General features: G+C 52.8%; 1 protein-coding gene across 1 annotated transcript in view; it reads left to right on the top strand.

Annotated features, from left to right (window-relative positions):
- The window catches only part of stim2b (stromal interaction molecule 2b), a 34,190-nt gene extending 13,624 nt beyond the window's left edge, over nucleotides 1-20,566 (top strand). The window contains exons 2-12 of the mRNA XM_030338512.1: nucleotides 6,278-6,408; nucleotides 9,339-9,450; nucleotides 10,366-10,477; nucleotides 12,071-12,186; nucleotides 12,400-12,577; nucleotides 13,192-13,369; nucleotides 14,040-14,201; nucleotides 15,436-15,536; nucleotides 15,728-15,966; nucleotides 16,396-16,582; nucleotides 16,959-20,566. Coding sequence (XP_030194372.1) covers nucleotides 6,278-6,408; nucleotides 9,339-9,450; nucleotides 10,366-10,477; nucleotides 12,071-12,186; nucleotides 12,400-12,577; nucleotides 13,192-13,369; nucleotides 14,040-14,201; nucleotides 15,436-15,536; nucleotides 15,728-15,966; nucleotides 16,396-16,582; nucleotides 16,959-17,622 — 2,180 coding nt within the window. The 3' untranslated portion in view covers nucleotides 17,623-20,566. The remainder of the gene's footprint in view (nucleotides 1-6,277; nucleotides 6,409-9,338; nucleotides 9,451-10,365; nucleotides 10,478-12,070; nucleotides 12,187-12,399; nucleotides 12,578-13,191; nucleotides 13,370-14,039; nucleotides 14,202-15,435; nucleotides 15,537-15,727; nucleotides 15,967-16,395; nucleotides 16,583-16,958) is intronic.
- The last annotated feature ends 1,934 nt before the right edge of the window (nucleotides 20,567-22,500 follow it).

Below are 22,500 nucleotides of genomic sequence, written 5' to 3'. Positions count from 1 at the left end.
GAGGAGAGGTCCTGAGGAACATGAGAGATTGTAACGATGCGACCTCCGACCGTTTGTATAGGAGACCATCTCCCCCAGCGAGCTGAGCCGTCAGAACAGCCTGTCTGACGGAGGACATGTTGGAGACACACTGGGTTTTATTGTGGAGGTAACTGCTGACTGTCCAGGTGGCAAGGACATGCGCTTTTGTGTGTGTGTGTGTGTGTGTGTGTGTGTGTGCGACTTACGTTTGTTTGAGTGCGTGTGTGTGTGCGTGCGACTGTGTGGTTCGGTCACACTGAAGCGGCGAGTGCTAAACATCAGTAATGCGAGTGCGACCCTTTGACTTTGTAACTGAGACATTGCCTTGTAGTGCTGGATGTGAGTGTTGATCTCCTGTGTGTGTGTGTGTGTGTGTGTGTGTGTGTGTGTGTGTGCGTGCGCGAGTGTGAATGTGTGTTTGTGATGAGACATTGATGATTCTCTTGACTTGTGCCCCTCTTGCATTCTGGGTAAAACGTTCAACGAACCCTCCCTGTTACCATGGCTACAGCCCGGGACCATAGGTCAATTCAATACACCAGAGTTTGAAACATTCCCTGTACTAGTACCTAGTACTATGACTGGGACTAGTGCTGCAGGAGATGGACGTAAAGACCAGTGTGAGCACGCTGCGCTGCGGTGGGAAAGAGTGGTCACACACGTTGGAGCTTCTGTCCCATGCAGACGGAGAGTGACCATGGAGCCTCTGAGGCCCGTGACCCCCAGACACACAGGGCCCCTTGTCTCCGGGGCCCTCCCTCCCCCTCTCCTTCCTGCTGGCTCTGTGTCTTTCCCTTTCTCTCACCCACTCTCTCCCTCTCTCAGCTCCTTCTCTCTCTCCTACTCTCCCCCATCGCTTTGTGCCTCGTCCTCTTTTTAATCGTCGCTCACTCTCTGTCTGTCTGTCGGTCTGTCGGTCTGTCTGTCTGTCGGTCTGTCTGTCTGTCTGTCTGTCTGTCTGTCTGTCTGTCTGTCTGTCTGTCTGTCTGTCTGTCTGTCTGCCTGCCTGCCTGTCTGTCTGTCTGTCTGTCTGTCTGTCTGTCTGTCTGTCTGTCTGTCTGTCTGTCTGTCTGTCTGCCTGCCTACTCTCACTCAAAACTCTGTCCTCTTTTGCTCTGCTCTGTAATATGTACTCTCTCTCTCTCTCTCTCTCTCTCTCTCTCTCTCTCTCTCTCTCTCTCTCTCTCTCTCTCTCTATGTCTGTGTGTGTGTGTGTGTGTGTGTGTGAGAGAGAGAGAGATTATCAATGTCCTGCTAATGGCCGCCGTTGTCATGTAACGCCACACTTTGAAGAAGCTTTATTTAAAAACTTTTAATACGGAGCAGTCACTTTGACCTACGACACACACGCACACACGCAAACACATCTCCTCCCTAGGTTCTTCTTCTGTAGATTCCATGTAAACGTGTCTCTTAGGCAGTGGTTTGTGCATTCAGTGAGTTTGTTTGCTGCACACTCTGCAGTACTGGGTGGTTAAAGCCAGCGGCCTCTTCTTCAAGGCCAGAGTCCAGTCCCACAAGTCTGAAAAGACCCCGATTCCCGACCGGACATGTACGCAGCGGCTTGGCATATGGTTTATCCATTGTGACCCCCCCCCCGCCATGTGGCCCTAATTTAGACCCCCCCCTCTCGACCCCTGCGACCCCACAGCGGGATGACGAAGTGGTTACCCCAGCGTCTGGATCCGGACTCTCTGCTTACATCAGCCGGGGGTTGAATCAGACCAGAGGCTTTAGTAAAACCGGTCGGTGCAGATCAGGTCTCTTGTTGCCCGGCCGGGAACGACCGGCAAACATCTCGTCCTAGGAGCCATTAACACTTATTCATGATTAATAAACCTTTATAGCGTTCCCGCCGTTCTCGGCGGCGCTCTGCGGCCGCTGGGAGAACGTTCTTCTGCAGACGTGTTTGTGCCGAGTCCGGACGGTCCGGGCCCCGGTGTCTGAGGGCCCCCGACCTGATGAAGGGCCCTTGAGCAGTGCGCAGAGTCCCTATGGGAACGCTGCTGGGTTCTACTGGAGCGACCGGAAGGAATCTGACATTTGAGTGACGCTGCTCCTCTAGACTCTAGAGAGGGAGCTGAACACATGATGTAATGCTACACTGAGGGGACAACTTAACAAAGACCAGAGGAAAGCTTTTCCTCTAGACCCCGTGTCAGGGGACTGTGTCAGGGGATCTCGTCCGTTTTGCCGGTTCCCTTTCCCTCTTCAGATGAAATATATTCCTGTCCCTCCTGGAGACACGGTGTCCTTAGCGCTGCTCGTAATAGACCGGTGTGTAGAACCCAAGCCTTCAGCCGGGACGCTGCTGGACTTAGGACTGCTACGTCCGCTCGGGCCATCAGCTGTTTCACCCCCCCCCCCCCCCACCTCGCTTCCTGCACTGCGGAGAACTTCTTCTTCTTCTTCTTCTTCTTCTTCTTCTTCTTCTTCTTCTTCTTCTTCTTCTTCTTCTTCTTCTTCTTCTTCTACTTCTTCTACTTCTACTTCTACTTCTACTTCTACTACTACTACTACTACTACTAGACCAGGAAAGCTCTTCGCTGGCGGTTCATAACTATGTTTTAGTTTATTTATTTAGCACACATTAACATCAATGGTGAAAGGAGGGCATGGGCTTGTACAAGAGTTCCACCCCTGTCAATAATCACAATCAAATCAGATTTATTAGGCTAACAAATAAACTTAGGCTAGACAAAGTACATACATAATCTAAATAATCAGAATTAGATGGAAATACATGTCTTAGGTAGAGAAAAAAGAATGGGGCAATGGAGAGGACAGGGGGTGATGAGATCATGAAAAGATTAGATGTTTATTAAGCTTCTTTTTAAAGAGGGAGAGGGATGATATGGATCTTAATAGGGGGGGGGTAAGACATTCCACAATGCAGCGCCTCTATAAGACATCCTCAATTGATGATGGGAAGGGTAAAGATAGGTTGTTATTATTGCTGTGTCTAGCATGATGTGAATGTACGTTAAATGAGTGTGTGTGTGCGCGCTTGTGTGTGTGTGTGTATGTGTGGTCACATGAGTGTGTGTTTTTGAGTGTGTGTTTGTTAGAAAAAAACCTCCCCTCATATGCAAGTGGTCTACAAAGCATAAACACATCTATAGTTTATATTGCAGTGTATTCCATTCGATAGAGTGGAATGCACAAACACAAGAGCCTCTGTGTCAGCCATCGGCCATCGAGCGACGGTGGCTTCGACATCCTCTGGCTGTCAGTACAACTATAAAAAGACGTGTGTGAACTCTCCGGATGGGCGGATTAGAGAGATAGACCCCCCCCCCCCCAGCCTGGCTCCGGGGGGTCTCACGGCAAACCCATCATTTCCTACCGTCCTAATGACTCCCTCACCCTCACCCTCACCCTCTCTCACCCCACACATGGTACACCTCCTCCCCTCCCCTTCCTCTCTGTTCTCCTCCCTCCCCAGTCTCCATATCTCTGGCTGCCCCCTCTCTCCCCCTCTCCCTCCTCTCCTCCTCTCCTCTCCTTCTCTCCCTTTCTCCCCTCTCCTTCCCCCTCCGTCCGCTTCTCCCCTCTCCTCATCTCTCCCCTTCTCCCCTCTCCATCCCTCTCTCTCCCCCTCTCCCCTCACCTTCTCCCCTCTCCTTCCTCATCTCTCCCTCTTCTCCCCTCTCCTTCCTCCTCATCCCTCCCCCTTCTCCCCTCTCCCTCCCTCTCTCTCCCCCTTCTCCCCTCTCCTTCTCCCCTCTCCTTCCTCCTCATCCCTCCCCCTTCTCCCCTCTCCTTCTCCCCTCTCCTTCCTCATCTCTCCCTCTTCTCCCCTCTCCTTCCTCCTCATCCCTCCCCCTTCTCCCCTCTCCCTCCCTCTCTCTCCCCCTTCTCCCCTCTCCTTCTCCCCTCTCCTTCCTCATCCCTCCCCCTTCTCTCCTCTCCTTCCCCCTCTCTCCCCCTCCTCTCCTCTCCTTCCCCCTCTCTCCCCCTTCTCCCCTCTCCTTCCCCCTCTCTCCCCCTTCTCCCCTTTCCTTCTCCCGTCTCCTTCCTCCTACTCTCTTCCCTCTCCCTCCCACTTGTCCCTCTCTCCCTCTTCTCCCTCCCCTCACCTCTCCTTACCCCCCAGCTCTCGATCTCTCTCCCTCTTACCGCCGGGATATTATTAGAGGGACAGGGTAGCAGAAAGGAGCGAGGTTAACATTAGATGAAAGGTTCAGGTTTAACACAGTCCTAACATCGCAGGGGTCAGAGGTCAACGAGTCTTTGTGTGTTTACGGTAGCGGCTGGCAGCTGTGCTGTGGTGTCGCCCGGCCGAGAGTCAGCAGAACACGACCTCTGTTTGATCAGAGGCCCGTTCACACTCACTGCCTGGACCTCTCTTATCACAGAGCAGGGACGTGTGTGTGTGTGTGTGTGTGTGTGTGTGTGTGTGTGTGTGTGTGTGTGTGTGTGTGTGTGTGTGTGTGTGTGTGTGTGTGTGTGTGTGTGTGTGTGTGTGTGTGTGTGTGTGTGTGTCTTAGATCTACGGCACTGTGACCAGCCAACAGCGTTATAAAAGGCAGAAGAGGTTGTCACTGCAAACCGTTTCCATATGATTTATATTTGCGAATCGGTTCAGTTTGGGGGTGAATAATGTTCCCCGCTGTGATGTTTTCCTGCGGCGGTCTGAAGCTGTGGTTGTGTGAAGCCGGCCGGCAGACGTTCCTTAAAAGGAGAAGAGCTGAACCTGGAGTTCACACCCAGCCTTCCTTGAAGCCTCCTCTTCCTCTTCGTCGTGTTGGTGGCAGAACTATTTCCACCGCTGTGTGTGACAGCGCTTCAAAGAGCCTTTTTCCAAAAGTAAAATAAGAAAACATTTTCAAAGCGTATGGCTGCAAAATATAGGTCAGTGGCAGAAACACAGGAGAGTCTAATTTTAGTGCGCTGAGCTGTCGCGCGTCTCGCCGTGGAGCTGTCACAGCAGACAGGCGTGTCAGGGTCCGCCCCCCCCGCTGAGCGCCGATCACAGACCCGCCGCTTTACCCACGATGCAACAGGGGGGGGGCTGTTGATCAAGGGGGGAGATGGGAGGCGGTGGGCCGACAGCGGGCCCCGGGGGAGCGCTCGTCTGTATTGTTTCTGCCTCACAGGAAGTTCCTGAATAGCTCCTCATCACACCCTCCTGCCTCCGCCTCCTCTGCTGTCAAACACGCCGCGAAACGTTCCCAAAAGTAGACGACCGAAGCCTCCTCAAAGACTGGCAGGCCGGCCTCTGGGCCCGCTGGGGTGCGAGGGAGGAGCGTCGGGCCGGAGTGAGGACCTGAGGGGGGGCCTCCCTCCCCGTGCGGCGCCGGTGTGCGACCACCAGGGGCGGGGATTGTGAACCAGGGAATCGTTTCACACCTAGCAGCTCTCCCTGGGCCGTGCTTTGTTGTGTTTGTACACATGGACTCGCACAAGCGTGTGTATTTGTGAGTGTGTGTGTGTTTGTGCGTGCGTGCGTGTGGCCGCTGTGTGAGCCAGGGACACCCAGGGGCCATTGTGTAGCGTTTACTGCTCAGATAAGCCACATCCTGGCCACGGGAGCCAGACCGCTATAAATAGCCCCCCTCCCTCGCCTCGTCAGGCTGTGTTCAATTAGCACGCGTCGCCTGCATGTTTGGGGTCACCGGCGGTCACTTCCTGTTCCAATTGTATCCCTCCCCATGAGTCTGTGTCTATTAAAGATGGCCGTGTGTATTTGTTAAAGCAACCAAGCGCTCGTTTGCATGATTAATATTCAAATGAGGGCGTATGTAAAGCGGCCGGCCGGGCCAGCCGGAGCTCCCGGCTGCTCGCCGTGAGAGGGAGAGCTCAGCGCCGCGCAGCAGGGAGGGGGGACATCCGTGCTCCGAGTGTTTTCCGACCCCACTTACAGAACGGGTTGCTTAAGCTATGATGCTAACGCTAACGCTAGTCCGAGTCCGGCTGTTTTTCTGGGGAATCGGCAACGCTCTCTTGGGATCGTCAGTATTCGCCAATCACAGCTCCCGATGGCCGCCGCCTTAGATGACCCCTACTCTGACCCCTAGCTGACCCCTAGTCCGACCCCTAGATTGGCCCCTAGTTGACCCCTGGTCGACCCCTGCTGGCCCTATGAGCGTCCTCTCTGATCCTCTGCGAGCCGCTCAGTGACGACAGGAAGGCTGGCGTTCCAGTCGCCGCCGCGTGGCGGACGTCAAACGTCTGCTCGCCACCGACCTCGTCTCCCGAGGCGCTCACGCCTAGCCCTCACCCCTCGTGACCTCCGACCCCTTTGTGCCCCCAGACCCGTGCTCCACGGTGCGGCCGCCATGCGTCAGCGAGGACGACCGCTTCAGCCTGGACGCGCTGCGGCACATCCACAAGCAGCTGGACGACGACAAGGACGGCGGCATCGAGGTCAACGAGAGCGTGGAGGTGAGGGCTCCTCCCCCCCTGTGTGTGTGTCAATGTGTGGATGTGAGTGTGTGTGTGTGTGTCTGTGTGTGTGTATGTACGTGTGTGTGTGTGTGTATATCTGTTTGTGTGTGTGTGTGTTTGTATGTATGTGTCTGCGTGCGTGTGTGTATGTGTGAATGTACCTGTGTGTGTGTGTTAACCCAGCTGAGCAGGCCTCAGTGCTCCCCCCTCTCCCCTCTCCCCCTCTCCCCCCTCTCCCCCCACTCCTCTCTCCCCCTCTCCCCCCTCTCCCCCCACTCCTCCCTCCCCTCTCCCCCCTCTCCCCCACTCCTCCCTCCCCTCTCTCCCCCTCTCCCCCCCTCTCCCCGCACTCCTCCCTCTCCCTCCCCCCTCTCCCCCCACTCCTCCCTCCCCCCCCCCCCTCTCCCTCCCCCCTCTCTCCCCCCCCTCCCCCCCCTATCCCCTGTGCTGCTGGTCTCAGGTCAGCCTGAGGCCGTGTGTCTGAACCCTCACTACCCCTGAGTGACAGTTGGGGGTCCGTTGTTGGGAACGGTCGCCGGGGGACGGCAGGTGCTGGTCGTCAGCAGGGGGGCGGGGGGGGGGGCAAGACACTCCGCGGGATCGTGTTGCATCACTTGGAAATTTCCGGAATCCCAACCAACGTCACAGAGGGAGACGGAGAGAGAGGGAGGGACTGACTCTAGGGGGGGGAGGGAGAGAGGGGGAGAGAGAGAGAGGGAGAGAGAGAGAGAGAGAGAGGGAGGGACTGACTCTAGGGGGGGAGAGAGAGAGAGAGGGAGGGAGGCGGAGAGGGAGGGAGAGAGAGGGAGGGACTGACTCTAGGGAGAGAGAGGGAGAGGGAGAGGGAAAGGGAGAGAAAGGGAGGGAGGGAGAGGGAGAGACTCCGATCACGTTACTTTCTGCCATCTCGTTATTCTTCATCTCTCTGGGGGGGGGTAGGGGGTGAGAGAGAGAGGGGGGAGGGAGGGAGATATGGCCCACAGTTGTGGGTCACATTTGACTTCCTTGTATTCTTCGAAGTCGTGAATGTAAAGAAAGTGCTATGAGGGAGATGATGATGTCACGTGGTTCTGCATGCATGGACAGAATGAATACAATCAGATTAGATGACCTCTTTACATTAAACAGGAACTGAGGGGTCGTATCTTAAAGACGCTTGTGATAGATAAATAGATAGAGGGATAGACTTATAGAGGTAGATAGATTTCTTGATGTTATACCATATTATAGTGGGTGCGTGTGTGAATCACCTATCATTGCGTGTCAGCCTTCTCTCGGGACCATAGTCAAAGTGTGTCTGTTTCCCGCCTCAGTGTTAAAGGGAAGAGTAACGACCTGAGATGAAAGGTCTTACTTTATTCATTCAGTCTGCTTCCTCTGAACTCCAATCGAGATGTCGGTGTGAACTCGTTCCTCAACAGAGCTCTACTCAGTCCGCTAACAATCACAGCCATGACAGCCTGCTATCGCCGCGCTCTGCCACAGGATCTACATGGCGGCGCTCAGAGACGCGACGCACGCTACCTCATTTGGTTTTATGGCCCTGGTCGGAACACTTTGAACACAGGCGTTGTTGACCGCATGCAAACACCGCAATTAGATCTCATGGCGAACACATCAGCGCCTAGCTTATGTTCTGGCCTTTACTGGAAGCATCAACTTCACTTTGCATCGTGTTGTTTTATGGCAGCTCGTAATGACTTTTTATCGCTTTGCACAATAATTCGATTTCGCCGCGCTGTGAATCGTCGTAGTCTGATCTCCGTGTGACGGTTGGCTCGGGTCGTCGTGAGCTGGCTGACGGGACAGCGTGATGCCATCGCCTGTCCCTCAGAGCCGTGGTGTCCTGTCGCTGAGCGTCCGCGTGTTGCCGTGGTAACCAGAAGCCCAGCGCATCCCAGCAGCAGGGGTCAGCTCTCCACCGGGGGGGGGGGGGGGGGACGCCGGCCCTCACCTCTGAAGGGTCAGGGGTCGGCGAGGGACGTGCGTTTCCATGGAGACCCGGGCGATGCGGTGGGCCCCCACGCAAACACACACATTCAGACACACACACACACACACACACACACACACACACACACACACACACACACACACATACACATACACATACACACACACACACACACACGGGATTGGGGCCTCCATTTTGTCTTGCCAAAGTCCCTAAAAGGAAGAATAGAGAAAGAACCAAAAAGGGGTGTGTGTGTGTGTGTGTGTGTGTGTGTGTGTGTGTGTGTGTGTGTGTGTGTGTGTGTGTGTGTGTGTGTGTGTGTGTGTGTGTGTGTGTGCGTGTGTGTGTGTGTGTGAGAGAGATCAAAAACTGGCAAGATTTAGGCCAGGCGAAATCCATACAGCTTTCTTTCAATGGCTAAAACACACACACACACACACACACACACACACACACACACACACACACACACACACACACACACACACACACACAGACACACACACACACACACACACACACACACACACACACACACACACACACACACACACACACACACACACAAATGTTTGGTTTAATTGAGCGTCGTGAGAAGAGTCTCAATGCTGGGTTACCCTCCTCAGGAACAACTCGTTCTCTCTGTAACTCATGTGGTCAAAGAACAACAAGACACAAAGCCTCCCTAAGCCTTCATCCTGATCCTCTCTCTGTCTCTCTCTCTCTCTCTCTCTCTCTCTCTCTCTCTCTCTCTCTCTCTCTCTCTCTCTCTGTGTGTGTGTCTCTCTCTCTCTCTCTCTCTCTCTCTCTCTCTCTCTCTCTCTCTCTCTCTCTCTCTCTCTCTCTCTCTCTCTCTCTGTGTGTGTGTCTCTCTCTGTGTCTCTCTCTGTCTCTGACTCTGTCTCTCTCTCTCTCTCTCTCTCTCTCTCTCTCTCTCTCTCTCTCTCTCTCTCTCTCTCTCTCTCTCTCTCAGTTCATCATAGAGGACATGAAGCAGAAGCAGACCAATAAGCACAGTAACCTCCACCACGAGGATCAGCACATCACCGTGGAGGAGCTGTGGAAGGGCTGGAAGTCATCCGTAGGTAAAGGCTCCCTCTGCCCCCCCGCATTGACATGTGACCGCACCATGTGACCGCACCATGTGACCGCATCATGTGACAACACCATATTATCATGCTGATAGCCATCTGCTAGAATGTGGTAGAATCATACCAGCTCATAAAACAGTTCTTGTCAATTGGTCTCCCCTTAAGGGATGATTGGTCTTCCCTTTAGGGTTAATTGGTCTCCCCTTGGGGGTTAATTGGTTTCTGAGTGTGGGCCTCTGCTTGACATATTTAACTATAAGTAAATTATAAAAGTAAATCCTTCAAATAAAAAGGTAAAAGATAAAGGGAGGATCGCTGAGGTGGACTTAAGGATTCTCTCCCCTTTCAAACAGAACTTGTTGTTTGCGTGTGACACACACACACACACACACCAAAGAACACACGCCTCTGCATTCAAATGAGTGTAGTTTGCATGTTCTCTCTCACCCACGCGCTCCCTCGCTCTCTGCTATCCTATCGCCACCGAACCCTTAATGTTGGTCCCTTAGCGGGTAGGACCCCTGGAGGGTCTGACGGCAGGTCACTGTACAGGGCGTAGGACCCCTGGAGGGTCTGACGGCAGGTCACTGTACAGGGCGTAGGTCACCTGGAGGGTCTGACGGCAGGTCACTGTACAGGGCGTAGGACCCCTGGAGGGTCTGACGGCAGGTCACTGTACAGGGCGTAGGACCCCTGGAGGGTCTGACGGCAGGTCACTGTACAGGACGTAGCGCGTTGAAGTCAGTGTGAGGTACCTGGTGTATTAGGCCACACTGTGAGCAGACTGTCATGTGCTGATCTCTCTGTCTGTCTGTCTGTCTGTCTGTCTGTCTGTCTGTCTGTCTGACTCTCCCTCCCTCCCTCCCTCCCCCCCTCCCCCTCCCCCCCTCCCTCCCTCCCTCCCCCCAGTCCATAACTGGACCACGGAGGATGCGGTCCAGTGGCTGAAGGATTCTGTGGAGCTGCCTCAGTACGAGACCAACTTCAGAGACGCTCGGGTCACAGGAAACACCTTACCACGGTGACTACACTCACACGCACACTATACACAAACACACACTCACACACACACCTTACCGCGGTGAGTACACACATGCGCGTACGCACACTGTACATGGACACATTAACACACAAACTATACACACACGAATCCCACACACTATATCGACACAAACACCAACACACACGCACACTATACATGGACACATAAACACACAAACTATATGCACGCATCCCACACGAATCCCACGCACTATACACACCGACATAAACACACCCTCACACACACGCACGCACACTATGCACACACAGACACACAGAATCAAACACGAATGACACACACTATACACGGACACACAAATACACACTACCAAAAACAAGCGCACATTATAGGCCCAGAGACACACATGAATCATGTACGCTATCCACAGAAACACAAACACAGCTGGACGTGAAAAGCATTCTAAAGGTTTCCCTCTAACGCTCAGAATAACCCAAAGAATACCCAACTGAGTTCATTATCAGTGTTATACCGCCACCTAGTGGTCGTTCTCTGAAACACCAGCGAGGGGAAAAGGACAAAAGAATAGAAGAATAGAGGCCAGAAATGAGAAAACGCTCGAAACCACAACAATCACAAGAATAGATTCCAAAAACGCTTTTTCTGTACTTAAATCCAGAGATGTTCAGAACATGTTGAAACTCAAACGGATCCTCCTGTGATGGAGATGTTTTTCTCCGTCTTTTAATTCCAATCTAAACCTTTTTTCACTACATACTAACAGTGTAGCACCAGGTGTTGTTTTGGAGCGTGCTGATTGGCTCAGGGGGACTAGCTGAGCCAGCTGATTGGTCTGTTGATCGACCGTCCGTCCATGAAGACGTTCTGGCGGTCTTATTAAAGTACAGCCCTACATGGGAGGGTTGGCGGTCGAACGCTTTCAGCGCGTGACTCTCTGCCGACTGTATGCTAGGCATGAAGAGGAGTGGATCCTGGGGGGGGGGTCAGAGGGAGGAGAAGGGGGGAGGCGGTGTCTCGTTGCCCTCACCTCCCCCCCGCTGACTCATGACTCGCGTGGTGATGTCAAAGGGCCAGGGGTGTGTGTGTCTGCGAGCATCCTGTGAGGCCTGTGGTTCGACCTTCTCAAAATGGCCGCAGGGTGGAGACACAAACTTCCTGTCTCCATGAACTCGCATCATACTCACCCTGATGAAGAATTGCGATTATTAAATGACCGAAACATTAAGAAACAGGGTTAAGGTTATTATTTTAGGGATACAGATATACTTATATGTTCACCTTATAATGTTTTTGTATTAGAATGACTGCATAAATGAATTAGCTTTCTACCCACACTTGACCCACGGGCCTGTATCTAACTCTCTCCTGGGTTTGGGTTGGGGTGCGTCTGCCCTCTAACGGAGCCAGTATAAACGCATTGGACATGATTAGAGTGAGCCCAGTGATGATATTCAATGTGCCACAGGTGTTTTATCTCTCCCAGGACTAAACTCGACCCCAGTACAACACGGTCGCTACGCAGCGGGGTAGCGCCTAGCTCTTCAGCTAGCCGTAGCTTCCAGGACATGACGTGTTTGTTGCCCTCCGTTCCAGACTAGCGGCCAACGAGCCGTCGTTCATGTCCATGCAGCTGAAGATCTTAGACCAGCGACACAAACAGAAGCTCAACCTCAAGGCGCTCGACGCAGTGCTGTTCGGACCGCCTCTGCGTGAGTTACCCAGGGTGCACCAGGGTGTTCACCATCGCACATCACCCTCACCTGGTGTTCGTCATTACACCTCATGTTCAGCACCATGTTCACCATTACACCTCACGTTCACCCTGTTCACCATTACACCTCACCCTCACCAGGGTGATACACCATTCATCTATTTATAATAAATCCAAACATCCCCCCCCCCCCCCCCCCCCCCCCTAACAGGTCCGCCCCACCACTGGCTGAAGGACTTTGTGCTGATGATCTCCATCGTGATCGGAGTGGGCGGCTGTTGGTTCGCCTACGTCCAGAACAAGTCCAGCAAGGTGCACATCTCCCAGATGATGAGAGACCTGGACAGCCTGCAGAACGCAGAGCAGAGCCTGATGGACCTACAGGGACGGTGAGAGAGAGAGAGAGAGAGAGAGAGAGAGAGAGAGAGAGAGAGAGAGGGAGTGAGAGAGAGAGAGAGAGAGAGAGAGAGAGAGAGAGAGAGAGAGAGAGAGAGAGAGAGAGAGAGAGAGAGAGAGACGAGAGAGAGAGAGAGAGAGAGAGAGAGAGAGAGAGGGGGGGGGGAGAGAGAGAGAGAGAGAGAGAGAGAGAGGGGGGGGGGGAGAGAGAGAGAGAGGGGGGGGGGAGGAGAGAGAGAGAGAGAGAGAGAGAGAGAGAGAGAGAGAGAGAGAGAGAGAGAGACTATAGAGAGAGTATAGATGGGGAGAGAGAGAGAGAGAGAGTGAGAGAGAGACTATAGGGAGGAGAGAGAGAGACTATAGGGAGGAGGGAGAGAGAGAGAGAGAGAGACAGAGACAGAGACTATAGGGAGACTATAGGGAGGAGAGAGAGACTAGAGAGGATTTTAGTGATGAAGGCAACATCACCCTCCCTCCAGTTCCTCCATCATCTGTTGCATCATTTGAACAAAATCTCTCGCCTCTCTCCCCCTCCCTCCCCTCTCCCCCCCCCCCCCCCTCTCCTCCCTCCCCCCCCCCCCCCCTCTCCCCCCTCCCTCCCCCCCAGGCTGGAGAAGGCCCAGGAGGAGAACCGCACCGTGGCGGTGGAGAAGCAGAACCTGGAGCAGAAGATGCGTGACGAGATCTACGGGGCGAAGAAGGAGGCGCACCGTCTCAGGCAGCTGCGGCAGGGCGCCGAGTGCGAGCTCAGCCGCCTCAAGTACGCCGAGGAGGAGCTGGTGCAGGTGAGGCCCGCCGCCGCTGCCGCCGCCGCCGCCGCCGCCGCCGCTAGCTAGCTGCTAGCTAGGAAGCTAGTGCTGCTAGCTAGGATACTACGAGTCTGATATGAGGGTGTCAGTAAGTCCGTACATACCTGTGCGCCCCAGGTATGCGTTACCAGTGCTAACAGCAGTGCTAACAGCAGGGCTAACAGCAGTGCTAACACCAGTGCTTACACCAGTGCTAACGGTGTTCTACCATCCTGTGCGCCCCAGGTGGGCGTTACCAGTACTAACAGTGCTAACAGTGCTAAAAGCGTTCAGAGAGCTAACAGTGCTAACAGTGCTAAAAGCGTTCACAGAGCTAACAGCGCTAACAGTGCTAAAAGCGTTCACAGTGCTAACAGTGCTAAAAGCGTTTACAGTGCTAACAGTGCTAACAGCGCTAACAGTGCTAAAAGCGTTCACAGAGCTAACAGTGCTTACAGTGCTAAAAGCGTTCACAGAGCTAACAGTGCTAACAGTGCTAAAAGCGTTCACAGAGCTAACAGCGCTAACAGTGCTAAAAGCGTTCACAGTGCTAACAGTGCTAAAAGCGTTTACAGTGCTAACAGCGCTAACAGTGCTAAAAGCGTTCACAGAGCTAACAGTGCTGAAAGCGTTCACAGAGCTAACAGTGTGCCCCCCGGCCCCCCAGGTGCGCATGGCCCTGAAGCGGGCAGAGAAGGAGATGCAGTCGGAGTGGTCGCTCCCCGAGGCGCTCCAGATGTGGCTGCAGCTCACCCACGAGGTGGAGGTGCAGTACTACAACATCAAGAAGCAGAGCGCAGAGCTGCAGCTGTCCATCGCCAAGGACGAGGTGAGAGAGAGAGAGAGAGAGAGAGAGAGAGAGAGAGAGAGAGAGAGAGAGACAGAGAGAGACAGAGAGAGAGAGAGAGAGAGAGAGAGAGAGAGAGAGAGAGAGAGACAGAGAGAGAGGGAGAGGGAGAGGGAGAGACACGCCCCCTTACGGTGGAGCACGTGAACACGTTGTCTGGGTGAACCTTGAGGCTGTCGGCCGCTTGTCTCTAGAGTGAAACTTTGTTGGCAGTGTGTTTGTTATTCTGAGCCAAATCCAAAGCGTTTCGTTTCCTCATCCTCTGGTGAGACTTCAGCATCTCATCTGCTGCAGGGGACTCCAAACCAGACACATCAGAGTGGGCGTAACGAAACCACGGGCGCTTTGGGTTGGCTGGAGTGTGTGTGTGTGTGTGTGTGTGTGTGTGTGTGTGTGTGTGTGTGTGTGTGTGTGTGTGTGTGTGTGTGTGTGTGTGTGTGTGTGTGTGTGTGTGTGTGTGCACGTGACAGATGGTTAGAAGGGTTTTGGCTCTGAAACACACGGTTGTTCTGGAACTAGCTGAGCTTGTATCGGGTTCAACATGAATTTGTTGGCGTGGCAACCAGCGCCACAGAACCGTAGCGTAATCGAATTTCTGAAAACACACACACACACACACACACACACACACACACACACACACACACACACACACACACAGGGAAAATGGAGGTCTTTAGGTTCTAATTGGCTTTTCTTAACGACGTTGGCAGATTCTATTTTAATTGCATGGCTCCTAGCAGGTGGAATGGCTCATTATATCAGGACTCGATTAACTTTGGGGCTTTCCAAGACAGACAGAGAGACACAGGGGGAGAGAGAGGGGGAGATAGAGGGGGAGATGCAGACAGAGAGGGAGAGAGACACGAGGACTCAGTGAGAGAGAGGTAGAGATGATGTTCCCACTGGAGCGTGTTCCCCATCATCGCGGGCCGAGGGCTTCAGTAATGAGAGCCAACAACACTGATGTCCACGTTAACAGCCTCTTAACTTAGCTGCTCGTCAACACACTCCCTAATGGAGCCTCGTGTCTGTGTGTGGCTGGGTGCGTGCGTGTGTGGTTTTTTTATGATATTTACAAATTGGATGAGGCCGATATTAATAGTTGTCTGGGTTTCTTCTATTTCTGTTTCTTTGAGACTAATATTCCAATGCAGGACACGTTGGCAGGAGAGACTTCTTGGTCCCTTTTATTGATTTGCTGTTGGTGTTTCAGGCGGAGAAGATCAAGAAGAAGAGGAGCTCTGTGTTTGGAACGCTGCATGTGGCCCACAGCTCCTCCCTGGACGAGGTGGACCACAAGATCCTGGAGGCCAAGTAGGAACCCCCAAGCACACACACATGAACACGCAGACACACACACACACACACACACACACACACACACACACACACACACACACACACACACACACACACACACTCTTTCCCAATTCCCTCTTGGAGGTGACAACCTTTATCTATGCTCGGTGTACCTGTATGTACTCAGTACCCCCCTCCCCTCACAGGAAGTCCCTGTCGGAGGTGACGGCGTGCCTGCGGGAGAGGCTCCACCGGTGGCAGCAGATAGAGAAGCTGTGTGGCTTCCCGGTGGTCAACAACTCGGGGCTGCCCAGCCTGACGACCACGCTGTACTCGGACCACAGCTGGGTGGTGATGCCCCGCGTCTCCGTGCCCCCCTACCCCATCGCCGGGGGCGTGGACGACCTGGACGAGGACACGCCCCCCATGATGTCACAGTTCACGTGTAAGAGGGGTCACTGGGGTCCCACCCCTCAACGCAGTCTGTGCTTCTGTTTGGGCCGTAGAACACTTCGGGATTTGTTTCAACATTTCTTTGTTTTCTTTCGGAATACAAAATGGTGCCGTGTTTTTGAACTCGGATGGATTGAATCATTTACAAATATCCGGAACTTCTGCGTAGCTGGTATTTATGATTTGATTCTAGAGAGAGAGATTCAAAGTAGTACTTGAATTTCTCAAAATATTTCTAAATTCGCTCTTGTATTTCTCTCCTGGGATCAAATTATAATTATTTTATCCTGATATGACTTAAGTATTTCCAGACTCGCATCGGCATATTATCTGCTAGCATGGTACTATTGCATCCTAATTATGCTAATCCAAACCCCTCCCCCTCCAAACCCCTCCCCCTCCAAACCCCTCCTCCCTCCAGCCTCCTCGATGATCCGTCCCCAGCTGACGCGTAACAGCAGCCTTTGTCGCTCGCGCCGCAGCCTGATGTCCTCCCAGTCGTCCTCCATGCTGTCCCAGGACCCCGACCTCCTCTCCATGACGAGCACCCCCCTGTCCTACCACCCGGAGCAGGACGGGGAGCGCCTCTACTTCAGCTCGGACCGGAGGTACAGGCCGGGGCCCCCTCTGGGAGACTGGATCACCCACTCCTGCCCTCCGTCTGTCTCAATAGGGTACCTCATAGGGAGAGGACCGTCCCCCTGGCGGCGGCTCATAGTTTAGTGGGTGTGGTACCGGGTGTTGGCCTGTAGGGGGCGGCAAACTCCCAGACACTGCCCTTTAACGTGGGTTAAGGCCTTCTGAAGGAGACGGTAAACACTGAACGTAATATCCTGGAGGCTTTAATTAAGAGGAAGAGAATAATGTTTAGACTGTGATCACGCCTTCAGTTACATTTAGTTCACGACTTAGATAGAAAACATTTATTGTGTTTGTTCCGATGTCGTCTGTCATGGTAACGTGTTCCGATCTCCCCGTCTCCAGGGAGGCGGTCCAGGAGAGCTACTCTGACGCCGACTCGCTGAGCTCCTCGCTGGGCTCCTCCCACGGCCGCAAGGCCCCCGAGGGCCCCTACCGCAAGTTCTCCCGCGAGGAGCTGCTCCAGTTCAGCCAGGAGCCGCCCCCCTCCGCCTACTCCTCCGCCCAGTCCCCCTCCTCCGCCTCCAGCTACACCCCCCGGGACTCCACCCCTCCCCCCACCTCCACCTCCCTGCCCCCCACCCCCTCCTCGGGCCCCCCCTCCTCCTCCCCCTCCCCGGCGCTGGAGCACCGCCCCTTCGGGAAGGGGTCCCCCGACCTGACCCGTCTGCCCGAGGCCCCCGGCACGGGCTACCCCTCCAAGGGGCCGGCGGGCAGCGGCCCCCCCCACCAGGGCAGCGGGGGCCCCCACCAGGGGGGCAAGGGCGCCTACAACGGCCTCCTGGAGAAGTCGTACAGCTTCGGCCAGCTGCCCGCCGGCATGCTGCCCGGGGCGGCGGGGGTGAAGGGGGCGGGCGTGGGCAGCTACCAGTCGCTCACCTCCCTGGACCTGGGGGGCCGCGCCGAGGCCCCCCGGCTGCAGAGCGCCTCCTCCTCCCAGGACTCCAGCGACAACGGCGAGAAGGCGCGGCGCTCCAAGATCAAGAGCCTGTTCAAGAAGAAGAAGTGAGGGAGGGAGGGAGGGAGGGAGGGAGGGAGAGGGGGAGAGGGGGGAGGGCTGGGTGGATGGACCTGAGTGTATGGGAGGGCAGGGAAACAGACTATGAAGAGACAATGTTATTTAACCCCTTATTTAAAACTAAAAACTAAAAAAAGAATTGACCGTTTTTTTTTCCCTTCGTTTTTTTCTTTATTTGGATTATTTCTTGATTTTTTTCTTCTCGGTTTTCTTTGTTCGGAGAAGGAATGTAGCGCTGTCCAGCGCCCGGCCGTGTCTCGCTAACGCCTCGTTGTCTCGTCTCCATCGCCTCCGCCGCCTTCAGAGGGCAAGGAAAGGTCAAAGGGTCGAAGGTGAAGCCGTACTGGTGTCCCTCTTAATGTATTCTTTTAATACTTTGAAGAATTGTTTTCACAAAAAGTCACTTTCCTGTTTTGTCCTGTCGTTGTTTTTGGTGCAATCCTTAACTCAAGCTAACTTAACTGAACCTGACGAAACACAAGGGGCGTCCATCTTGTGTTGTTCCCTCTAACACTCTGAACTACAACCATCGTCACCTTCAACCCCTCCGCACGAAGAAACAAGAAACAGCAACGACAACAGAAACTGCCATACAACAGCACTTTGTAAAGATCCTCATGTTGGAGATATTTTTTGTTAAAACTTAATTTTAAACCCTCAAGTTCTGGATTGCATCCCCCCCCAGTGAAGTGTTTTTTCTTTTGGCTTCTAGTGCTTTATAATGAAAGAGAGAGATCGAGGGCTTTGGGTTTCATGAGAGGAGAGGAATCCTCTGGAAGAAGGCTCTTGGTTCTTCCCCAAACAAGAAGATTTGTTGCACTACTGTTCTCCTGGTCTCCCGGCCGGTCCAGGTCGTCTGTGCGCTGACAGCCGCTGTCCTCGAGGGTTGAATCGTCCCGAGCTACGTGCTAACCGCTAACGGCTAACGGCTAACGGCTAAGCGACCCTCTCAGACGCGACCTTTACATTTACGCTGCGCCCTCCGCCGACGGGGAAGTCGACACGAGGCGGACAGAGGCGGAACACTATGTGTTCATCTGTGGGCATCCTCATCCTCATCTTCATCGTCCCATCATAGAGATCCCCTGATGTCACTGGAGGGGGGGGATGCCCAGAGTCTGGGGGGCCGGAGATGAAGGAGGCGTGGCCTCAGGGTCCGGGGGCAGGGCCGGTGAAGGAGGTGTGGCCTCAGGGTCCGGGGGGCAGGGCCGGTGAAGGAGGTGTGGCCTCAGGGTCCGGGGCCGGTGAAGGAGGCGTGGCCTCAGAGTCCGGGGAGGCGTGGCCTCAGAGTCCGGGGGGCTGGCTATGAAGGAGGCGTGGCTCAGACTTAGGGCCGGTGGAGATCATCAGCTAATAAACCACTAAACCTCTGGTCCTCTGCCTCCTCCATATATATAAGATACTGTATACTTTTGTTTTTACATGATGTACTTATAGATGTTTTTAAAATAGATTTCTATCGGTGGGGGTTGATGAGGAGAGGCTTTACTTTATTTTTGCTTTCTAAAGAAAGTTGGAGAATTGTGCAGACTTTAATTTATCTCACACCAGCTCACTGAACTCTCATGACCTGCATCTGGTCAGGCCTTATATTCTTAACGACGTCGCCATGGAGACTCAATCTAACTCCGACTCTGAACCCGACCTCGACCGGCGTCGTACCGATACCCTCTCCCGGGTCGTAGGCCAGCCGCGTACGTCCACGGACCACCAGTCCTGAACTGGATCAGTCAGGGGTCAGAGTGGTCTCCATGGAGACGGGAAACCAAACGAACAACGTCTGAAACACTAATCGTTGCTGTCGTGTGCGGGGGTTTCGGTTCCCAGAGGAAAACGATCTTAGTGTGCGGAGAGAAGTTTGCTGAAGTAATTCGCGTTACTTTGTCATCACGTCATTTTATACTTGTGACCTCATCAACTGTATCTTAACGAAGAAGAACCTGTTTCATACTTCTAATAATACTATCACCAATAAGCCCTTCTTTGTGTGAACCTGTCATCTTTCCCCAGTACCTCATCCACACAGGGCTTTCCAGAAGCTCACGGGGGAATTAAACCAGTTCCACATTTTTGATGTCAGAAGACGACTTTAGCTCTGTGAAGTCCGAGGGTGTGGTGTCCTACTGCGCCGGGAACAAGCAGCGGGTTCTAATAAGCGCCCCCTAGCGGTCAGAAGAGGGACAGCGGGTTCTAATAAGCGCCCCCTAGCGGTCAGAAGAGGGACAGCGGGTTCTAATAAGCGCCCCCTAGCGGTCAGAAGAGGGACAGCGGGTTCTAATAAGCGCCCCCTAGCGGTCAGAAGAGGGACAGCGGGTTCTAATAAGCGCCCCCTAGCGGTCAGAAGAGGGACAGCGGGTTATAATAAGCGCCCCCTAGCGGTCAGAAGAGGGGCTGCGGGTTATATTAAGCGCCCCCTAGCGGTCAGAAGAGGGACAGCGGGTTCTAACAAGCCATAGAGACGACCTGTGAAGTGACGTGTTCCTCAGTCCAGACTTGACCGCAACAGCACGGTCATAAACCCAACATGTGTCCACAGATACCCAGTACACCCCCTTCCCGACCGCACCCCCCCTCATGCAGAACGTGTCCGTCCCCCGTCCCTCTGTCTGTCCCTCCCCGTCCCTCTTTCTGTCTCTCTCCCCCCGTCACCCTGGGCTCGGCCCTTCTCACTGTGATACCGCGCGGTTTCTTCCTTCCTGTCCGTTCAGCCGCGTTGCTGTAGCGCCGGCACGGCAAAGCTCCGTGCGTCGCGGCGCGCCGGTGCGGTGGAGGGAGTGGGCTCTAGTGTTTACGGTCGGGGGGTCGGACGGTGCTGGGGGGGATGGGGGGCGAGGAGGACATGAATGTTTATGTGACGTTAGGGATTTTTTTGAAAACATTTGGTGTGAATAATTTGTACACTGTAGAATAATTAATAAAAAAAATGAAGGCATTACTTTTTTTTGTCCTGTTTGTTGTGTTGTTTAATTGGACTGTAGTCCAGGGTTCAAGTCCCGCTGACTGAACAGCTCCCAGCTGATGGAGCTGTTCAAGAGCTGCGAGACGGACTCGCTCATCAACTTCTTCTCCAAAACAGGTGACCATCCAACTCTCTCTGTTCGTTCCCGACCCCTCTCCTCACCCTAGGACCAGGTCACACCATTTTAAAGATTTGTGTTTCGACACCGCAGTAACTCTTCTGTGTTCCTCAGCTTATTTGAACCTCAATTTGAGTTTGAATATGTCGGTTAGAAATGTCAGTTGGAAAATACCAGTTATTAAAATGTATGCGTTTGCTTCGTTTACAGCCTTAATACCTTCATAGTAATGATAAGATGACGGATATATATTCCACTACGCCAACAATTGAATTAGAAGTTAATCAGTCATCGAGACGTCATAACCAAACCAGTTGAGACGTTCATTTCTTGTTTGTGCATAATAATAATAATAATAATAATAATAATAATAATAATAAATGAAATTTATATAGCGCTTAATATGGTAAGACGCTTTTCATAAGAAAAGATGATGGAGCAATCACAAGACTGAGGCCCACAATCCAATATTTACAGTCGGTCAACGCCTGCCTCCCGGTGGACAAAACGAGAACTGCACGCAGTATATATTTTGTGTGGCCAGGAACGCAAATACATACGAGGTGAACTTCAGTTGAGATCTTTGAATAGAAAACTGTGTTGAAACACATAATATGTATATATAAAACGATTATAGCAACGTTAGACTTGTCTGCAAACAAAAAATATAAGCTCCAACTCAATACTTGCGTTTAAAGTTGCTTATCGGACTGTAAACAATGACACGCCGACGGATGAGGAATTCAAGCCCCGGATATCCGGCTCCACCAGTGCCCCGGATATATCGTCCCCATAGGTAGCTCGTTGTCATACCATACGTTTCGAGATTGGTGTTTCATAAAATTCAATTTATGTAATTAAATGAACCAAACAGCAAGTTAAGATTTTGACTTCGTTAATGGAATAATGTTACAACTTAAAAGACATTCCCACAGACGCTTTGTTTCACAGTCAGTCAACGCCTGCCCTCTGATGGACAGAACGAGAACTGTGGGCAGTATATTTTTTGTGGCCAGGAGATTACATACAAGGTGACCTTCAGTTGAGATCTTTGAACAGAAAACTGTATTGAAACACATAATATGTATAGATAAAACGAGTAAAAAAAAAAGTTTAAAAAAATAAATCACTTCCGTCACGCCAGAGTACTTCTGTCGCGCCAGGTTTGTTGTCACCATAGATATAGAGTGGCGAAGTCACGCCCGTTCCGGTAGAGCTCATGGGACCTATGAGATCGAAAAATATGAATGGGTGTCAATGGAGAGAAAATAATTATTTTCTGGTCCCAGTCTTTATATGCCCTGGATTACACATATATTGTTTGTGGATTTAAATGATAATTTTTCATGCAAAGAAAACTAAAAATGTTCGTGAAGAAGTTTGATAATTTTAGGGTTTATGTGAGGCCGCTTTGTGAACTACAGCTCTGCGCTGCTCTCGACCCATATGATATACGTCACCACACCCGCACTTGGAACTCGGCACAGAGACGGCGATCTCTCTGCCCCACTTCACCGCGTTTTCCATGGGGAGGATAAAAGCATCGAAAGAGGTGAAAACCACTATAAGTCGGGGCACGTGCAGAGTTTCAGTTAGGCCGATGGGAAGATTGTCGGTCTTCTCCACGCCAGTCGCAGGGAGCGTGACGTCACATACGAGCCGTGTAGTCTTTCTCGTTGTGTTTTCTCTACAGCCTTTATCTGAACAATTGCACAATAAACGGTCGAACTCTTTGCATGAAAAATTATCCTTTAAATCCACAAACAGCATATGTGTAATCCAGGGCATATAA

This window comes from Gadus morhua, chromosome 17, assembly GCF_902167405.1.
Source record: "Gadus morhua chromosome 17, gadMor3.0, whole genome shotgun sequence".
In the NCBI taxonomy this organism is placed as follows: Eukaryota; Metazoa; Chordata; class Actinopteri; order Gadiformes; family Gadidae; genus Gadus; species Gadus morhua.
The sequence above is the reverse complement of the archived record's forward strand: the minus strand, read 5'-3'. Positions and strand labels throughout refer to the sequence as shown.